Raw genomic sequence first — 8,071 nt, forward strand, 5'->3', positions numbered from 1 at the left:
CCTAAACATTTTTATTTTTTTCATGTAATCTACATGTATGTCATATTGTTTTACCTACATATATTCCTATTTTGAAACATGATCAAAGGGCAGTTGGAAATTCTTCAATTTCTCAAAATAAACTCAAAATTCCTCCTCCTTCCACAATATGTTGTATTCCTCAAATTCATGATTAATCCTTGACTTTGTTAGGAAAACAGGTTTTGTTATTTACAGATCATTTTCTGACATGGCCACATGTGCAGTAGGTATACCTAACAAAGGTTTGAGATCTAGACCTGAGCAGCCACATTATGTGATCCCTGGTAAGTCAGATTTGTTGGTTTTAGATAACTTGAAAAAAAAAGTTGCATATTAATTTTTTCTTGTATAAATGGACCTTTTCATACTTGATTTGATGATTTTAAAAAGAAATACATAATTTTGTGAGAAAATAGAGACAGTTAAATTTGTTGAAAATCAGTGTAAAATGCAAAATTAACTTTAGTAGAAAAGTATAAGGTAGAGTTCTAATGTTAAATAACGCATAAAAAGTCAATCTTTAACTTCATGGATTTCATGAATTTGCACAAAAAAAAAGAAGCCACTTTAAAACTCGGGGGAAAAAAGAAACAAAGCAATAACAGAAATATTGCAATTGATCATTTTAACTTTTGAATCAGTTATAAAACACTTTTATATAGGTGATACCATGGTGATCAAATGAAAGTTGCAATATTGAAATGTGAAATAAGTTTTGTTGAATTTTGAAATATTCATTTAAAACTGTGTCAATTTATTTATTGAGAGCAGTGTATAAACAAACAAGTACTTTGATGTTTTCAATGTTACAGGCCTTTTAGCTCTCTGTCAATTTATTTTTCCTGGTCATCCCACTTCCATTTCAAAGAAAGGTTTGTGATGGTCTAAACAAGTTCTTACATGCATTGACCTTCAAGCTTTGATAAAAAGGTCAAAGTAATAATTTTTGAAAATAAAAATAAAATTAATTTTCTGTTGATAGACAGTTCCTTGTCATTGCTCTGCCTATTTCCCTGATAATCGTTTATACCGATTCATTCATTTTCAAAGACAACCCAGCAAATTCACAAATCCTCAAATCGGTTTTCTAGTTTTAAGGTCATGGTCATATTAAGAAAATAGGTTTTCAGTATAATTTTCCTTGTCATTGCTCCTCCAACTTTCCTGATTTAATGAAACTTTTATACATAAAGAATCTTCAATGAGTTTCAGTTTCATTTGAGATTTTATGAAACAACATATAAAAGTTTTATTTTTGCAAACCTTGCAAGCAGAAAATGAAACTTAAAGATGAGTTTTATAAAATCGCATAGATAAAAAATTGAGATCTACACTCTTTATCACAAAACACAGAAAAGTTATATTCTGACAGGTTTTCAAGATTAAGTTAGGATGACAAAATAAGAAAAGCAGACATTTTGATGTTTTTTCAATTCATGATGTAATGTTATTGCTAGTGTTAATATTATGACTACACTTTTGATTTAAAGATACATGTAAGTGGTATATTACGCTGGTGACAAAATAAAAGTTATTACTTGAATAAATTCAGGCAGATTATGTGATGAATTGGTACACCACTAGACTGTCTTGACCAGGTTCTCACATCAGTCTTCTAGCTTTAAGGTCAAGGTCAAAGTCAATGAAAATTGATTTTCCAAGTTTTTCTTGTCATCTGCATACAGGCTAGTTCTTTTCTAGCTTCATTACCAAGATAACTCAGTACATTGTTAAATTATGTACTGGTTTTCTTGGTGCAACTGCAAACACAATTGCATCACTCACATGTACAGATGATGCACACTGCAATTAGTCACTATGATCTTCACATCAAGATCAAAGTCAAATTTAAAAGTGCAAAATTCTGAGGACATTGCATGTTTTGACCCTTCAAAGATCAGATAAGTTAAAAATTTTTATAACAGCGATACATGAAGCTTTGAACCACCATAAGCGCAGATTTTGAAAAATCTCTCTGTAGAAATTTCAAACAATCTTTACATTTTTGTCATGTATCCTGGTAAAATAATATTGAATAATTTTTTTTAAATAGCCAAGCGTAGTATTGATAAACTACTTGAGGAACAGCATGCATTAACTGTACAGATCACCAACATACAGAAGGATGATGATCCATGCAAGCCACGTACAGTGACATTGCAGCCACCAGCTCATCGCCACCAGAAACAGAGGCATGTCAGCTTCAAGGTATCTCAGAAGTTAAAGTCTAACTGTAAACCTCAATGCAGGTTTAATTGTAGATCAGCCTGATACAGGATTATTTGAGTAATTCAGTTTTTAAGTTTGTCTAGCACAAGTTGCATGTAATAGGTTAGTATGGTGCATGGTTCCTTATATTTAGTGTTTTTCTTCATGAAACCCTTACTTTTTAGGGTCCTGCAAGATTCTGGTGATTTTTCGAGAGTCTGTACTTCATTACCAAATCTGCTGTTTTAAATTTAAATTGACTTGAATCAAAAGATCTCAAACTGTGCTTTACATATAAATATGCCTTATTTGATACACAGGAGCCCCTTGAGACTGTTTCCATCATTGCTGAGTCAGATGAGCTAGATGTGACTACTACTAAACGAGAGAAGTTTCGCCATCTTTCTGGGGACTCTGGTATTGGATCAATCACCCTCGATACGTGTGTTGAAGACAGCATCGCCTCAAGACTTACCAGTGATGTTGCCCATTATCCTGACAACCAAAGGAATCTGCTTACCAAGGCTTACACAGGTAATTAAAGTCATAGTGTAGATACCTTTTGGTCAGTTTCTCCAGTAACCAAAAGTTGGGTGAATGCTTAAGGCTCAGGTTGAGGAAGAAACAATACATTTTGTTGTGTAATTTATAAGTATTTTCTCTCAATAAAGTGCTTCCTCATTACCAAATTTTTCTTTCATGTAAAATATCTAAAAATGTATATTGTTTCAACAATGTTGATATATCTCACAGAGAACTAAAAAACAAAGTGGTTAAAATGTCTCTTTGAAATTTAAAGAAAAAAAATGTACAAAGAATCATCCTTCTATCAAGTTAATGATTTCAGTTTTGTTATATTAATTGAGACTATTGAACTCTTCATAGTTCAGTAACAGGAAATGTATACAGATTTATTTTCTGTTTCAGATATGTCCTCCTTGACTGAAAAAGAAAAGAAGAGAGTACTGAAGATACTGCTTGTCCAGGTTTGGAAGAATGAAGGATTCGAGGAGAAAGCTGCTTACACCTGCTCATGTCTCATACAGGTAAAGTCAGTTATTCAGATGTTCACACAATTTCCTTGATGAATTTTGAATACATTGTCCGTATAAACAATTTTGATCTGTATTTAATGGATGATAGAGAGCAAATTTTGAATCTTTGATGTTGTAAGCTTGTGAAATATAATGTGTAGGGTTTAAACTATATTTCTTCCCCGAAACACTGCAGGATCTGATGATGTACTAATTGATTAACATTCAGTGCTTTACAAAAGTTTCTTTTTTTTCATAGAAATATAAGTATATATGCCATGTTTAAGGAACCAATACAGATAATTATTTATATAAAACAATATTTTGTTTAGAGAGAGGTGGATGCTGAACAGGACATCTCATTCTGTAGGGTGGTGGAGACTAGTTGTTCTGGACTCATCCAAGACTCAGCTACACTGAAAGACCAGTTTCATCAATGGGAGAAGTTCATCACCTTTCTGCACCATCTGTCCAGTAACATGAAATCAACAGAACTCCACAACCGTCTCCAGTGTCTTGTGTCCCATGCTCTCAATGTTACCCTGGCCCTCCTTAAGGTGTGACTATACTTCTGTTTGAAAATCTTGTTGTGCTTTTGTTAAAGTTTTTAAACCAAGAAGACTTTTCAGGACACTTGTGGCAGTCTTTGACTGTTTTATTGCAGTTGGCCTTTTTCTGTATTCTCCATCTCAACTTCTGAGAGACTGATTTGAAAAAACAAAATGAACAGGAAACTTTTCAAAAATGTGACCTATGTATATTGTTTACATGTTTACTTCTATGTATTACATCTGTGTTTTTCTATCCAGACCAATGAGCTTTGTTAGAACAAAATCTCTAAGCAGCTGATACAAAAAGCTGAAAATATTACAGTTGTATTGTTTATCATGTACTGGAGTACTATACATTATAGTTAGTTTTTTTTACTAAACTTGTGGTTATCACTTATACTCATTAGTGCTTACAAAACATTCTAGGTTGAGTATCATATTCTGAGAACTAGTATGTAGTGCAGTGTACATGGGTATCTTAGATTAATATGCTTAAGTGAGATCAATATCTCAAGTTTAATAGTGTGAAATTATGAATACCGAGTGTGTCAAAAATATATCTGATGTTACCCATAAATCTTGCACATGATCATCAACGATACTTTCTAAACATTGATTCCCCTATAAATTGGGATATACAGTGTACATATTAAGGAGTTAATAAATACAGAATGATCCCAGACTCCTGATGTAGAACTTTATAGTAGTATCTTTGTTTGGATCCGCATGGGATTCAATAGAGTTCCTTACTAAGAAGAGTCTTTGTGTTGTTGAGTTTTCCTTTTTATTTATTGAATTAAGGAGTTGTGCTGGATGTGTAGTCTGTACTATGTACCGGTAAATATTCTTAGTCATCTTGCTTCAGTTTTACGGGATACTAGCACAAGTTTTTCAGTTATGAGTGTGTTTATCTCTTACTTTTATTCACAAGGTAAATACTCATAAACATTATAAGTTTGACATTATAAAATGTTTAATTGGGGAGCTAGTCCAATTATGTTGTGAGATTATATAAACTAGTTTGTGTCACTTAAAAAGGTTGACTACCTCAAAAGTATTGAAATTTTTTCGTTAGTTAATGAATGCTCTGAAGTATGAGGGGATTGTATAGCTGTTGACTTACAGTAATACAATTTTCATGGTGTATAGATGAGAATTCAGGAATCTCATTTTTACTGGGTAGTTATATACATTTGGTTGTTATATTACTTGCTTTGAAGTAGCTGCTCAAGTTTGTTGTAAGAATACATCAAATTTGTTTCAGGGCTCAAAATATTAAACATTCCATATGTTGTGAAAGTAGGAGATATGCATCATGTACATTTTCATTACTAATAGATCAGGGAAATAAAGTCTGATGTTACCTGGTAGTGTGTTGTGATTAGTCCACAAATTTTGATGAGGCTGTTTCATGACATAGGATCTATAATCATGACTTAGGACATGTAATTCTACTGTACTCTGATTTAGAAGATAGTAAAATAGACTTTGGTAATATACCAGAGATCATTTAAGAAATAAATCAACAAATTCAGAAAAAAACCAAAGAGATCTTAACATCCTGCAATGTACAGTTTATTTTCAACAACTTCTTTATGTGAACATATACATTTTCAGATCTCTCAGATGTTGTCCTTGCTTCAAGAAAAACAATAGTAATATTCTAATAAGCATTTCACACAAGTTGCTGTTCCTTAGCAGTGATCCAGTATCATGCACAATAGGACTGTTCCTTGGCAGTGATCCAGTATCATGCACAATAGGACTGTTCCTTGGCAGTGATCCAGTATCATGCACAATAGGACTGTTCCTTGGCAGTGATCCAGTATCATGCACAATAGGGCTGTTCCTTAGCAGCACTCCAGTATCATGCACAATAGGGATGTGCCTTGGCAGTGAGCCAGTATCATGCACAATAGGGCTGTTCCTTGGCAGTAATTCAGTATCATGCACAATAGGACTGTTCCATGGCATTAATTCAGTATCATGCACAATAGGGCTGTTCCTTAGCAGTGATCCAGTATCATGCATAATAGGGCTGTTCCTTGGCAGTAATTCAGTATCATGCACTATAGGGCTGTGCCTTGGCAGTGATCCAGTATCATGCACAATATGGCTGTTCCTTAGCAGCGCTCCAGTATCATGCACAATAGGGCTGTTCCTTAGCACTGATCCAGTATCATGCACAATAGGACTGTTCCTTGGCAGTGATTCAGTATCATGCACAATAGGGCTGTGCCTTGGCAGTGATCCAGTATCATGCACAATCTGGCTGTTCCTTAGCAGTGATCCAGTATCATGCACAATAGGGCTGTTCCTTAGCAGTGATCCAGTATCATGCACAATAGGGCTGTTCCTTAGCAGTGATCCAGTATTGTGCACAAAAGGGCTGTTCCTTGGCAATGATCCAGTATCATGCACAATAGGACTGTTCCTTGGCAGTAATTCAATATCATGCACAATAGGGCTGTTCCTTGGCAATGAACCAGTATCATGCACAATAGGGCTGTTCCTTAGCAGTAATTCAGTATCATGCACAATAGGGCTGTTCCTTGGCTGTATCAACTACAAGTCTATAGGTGGGAACTAGGAAAAGTAGCATTAAGGAGAATGACTATCTTGACTCCCCTATGCTATACTAAATCAGATTTTCATACAGTTAATATTGGTGGACATCTTAAAAAAACCTGATGTCAACAATATAATGTTTTGAAAGTTTTATAGAAATACTGGATGATAAATTCAAGTAAGAATTATGGTACTATATTTATTAGATATTTCAGAATAATTATTGTTGTATGGGAGACCTGGTTCAACATATATTAATTAATTACCATTAAACATCCCCTGCCAAGGAACAGTCTTCACAAGTGTATTAATACTAATATCATTTGGTTATGAATAACTGAAGCTATACAAAACAATAGTAAATCTATTGGCTAGACAGAAAATAAAATTACATTTTATTACAATGATTATTACTGATTTTCTAACAAAATTTGCTTTTAACATCTTGAAGGTAGAAAATTATTAACTATAAAGAAAGAAAAATGAAAGTTGAATTTCACACAGTCTGTGGTTAGGACACGACTAACTGACTATGTAAATTGTTATAAAATATAAGCATTGCACAAATATTTGAATTGTAAATAGTGTACAGCAGTAGAGACATCACTGACCATTTAATGCTTTGTTACATACAGGATGCTCACCTGTAATTCTGACAGTTTTGGACAGATATGAACGTTGAAAACAAAACTTAAAAAAAAAAAAAGGCTGATGTTCAAACCAGTATACCTAGCTTCTGGACAAGAACACCTATATGATTTGATAAAGTATTGATTAGAAAATTATTGTATTCAGTAAACTGACCTCTGTAATCAGAAGTTAGTTTAAAGATGCGATTTTTACAATAAAAACAATAATTTCCATCTAGTAATAGTTTAAACCTATTTCCTGGAAGAGTACACCAATATGATTTGTTTGAAGTATTGATTAGGAAATAACTGTTGAATACCTAAACAAGAAAATTCACATCATAAACTATAAAGTTGAAATAAATCACAACCATGTTTACTGAAAAAAAACCCTGTTGTCAGTTCTAACAGGTATTACAAATATCAAATGAAATATCTACATAACACTTATACCAAGTAATTGAATGAAACAAGTTACCAAGTAACACATTAATTATCAGGTACCTGGCAACACTAACAACAGTTACTAGGCAACACCACAGTTTACCCAGTCATACAATTTCTAATACATTGTACACTTTAGGATCCATAACTAAATAACACACAAAGCACGTGTGCTGAGTTCACACAAAAATATATCACTTACATAACAAACAGTCCGTTAATGTCTATAATCATCACATATTTTGTGTCTCCATTGCTTATTGAACAATGCTTTGATTATATCATGAATAATACAACCTGATTTTCATAGTGGCATTTTCTTTAGAATCCTAATATCATCCCCCAATGACACATGATTTTATCTTAATATCTGATTTGATATTACAGTAAATCTAATAAAACTAAAAAAAACTAAATAAAAAACTCAGGATAACAATGAGAAAAACCTGAGTAGGTAGTATCATTATGTTTAGTCCACAGAGAGGACACTCTTTACCTGGTAAATTAGATGAAAGTTTGAGAAAAAAATGTAGAAAAACTCTCCTTACCTGTTATTTTATCCAGCAATCAGCCTGTGCTTGGCAATAAGTTTGTTCATGTTTTTCAGTCAATTGGA

At 33.2% G+C, this 8,071-nt stretch overlaps 1 protein-coding gene across 1 annotated transcript; it reads left to right on the plus strand.

Moving 5' to 3' along the window:
- Nucleotides 1-229: 229 nt before the first annotated feature.
- LOC132561074 (uncharacterized) lies at nucleotides 230-3,826 on the plus strand. The gene is made up of 5 exons (XM_060225797.1): nucleotides 230-305; nucleotides 2,075-2,229; nucleotides 2,550-2,763; nucleotides 3,157-3,275; nucleotides 3,596-3,826. Exons 1-5 carry the CDS (start codon nucleotides 230-232, stop codon nucleotides 3,824-3,826), a joined length of 795 nt encoding a protein of 264 aa, XP_060081780.1.
- Nucleotides 3,827-8,071: the final 4,245 nt, after the last annotated feature.

The sequence above is a fragment of the Ylistrum balloti genome, unplaced genomic scaffold (genome assembly GCF_031769215.1).
Source record: "Ylistrum balloti isolate Yb309-2 unplaced genomic scaffold, AGI_CSIRO_Ybal_v1 Utg371144, whole genome shotgun sequence".
NCBI lineage: Eukaryota > Metazoa > Mollusca > Bivalvia > Pectinida > Pectinidae > Ylistrum > Ylistrum balloti.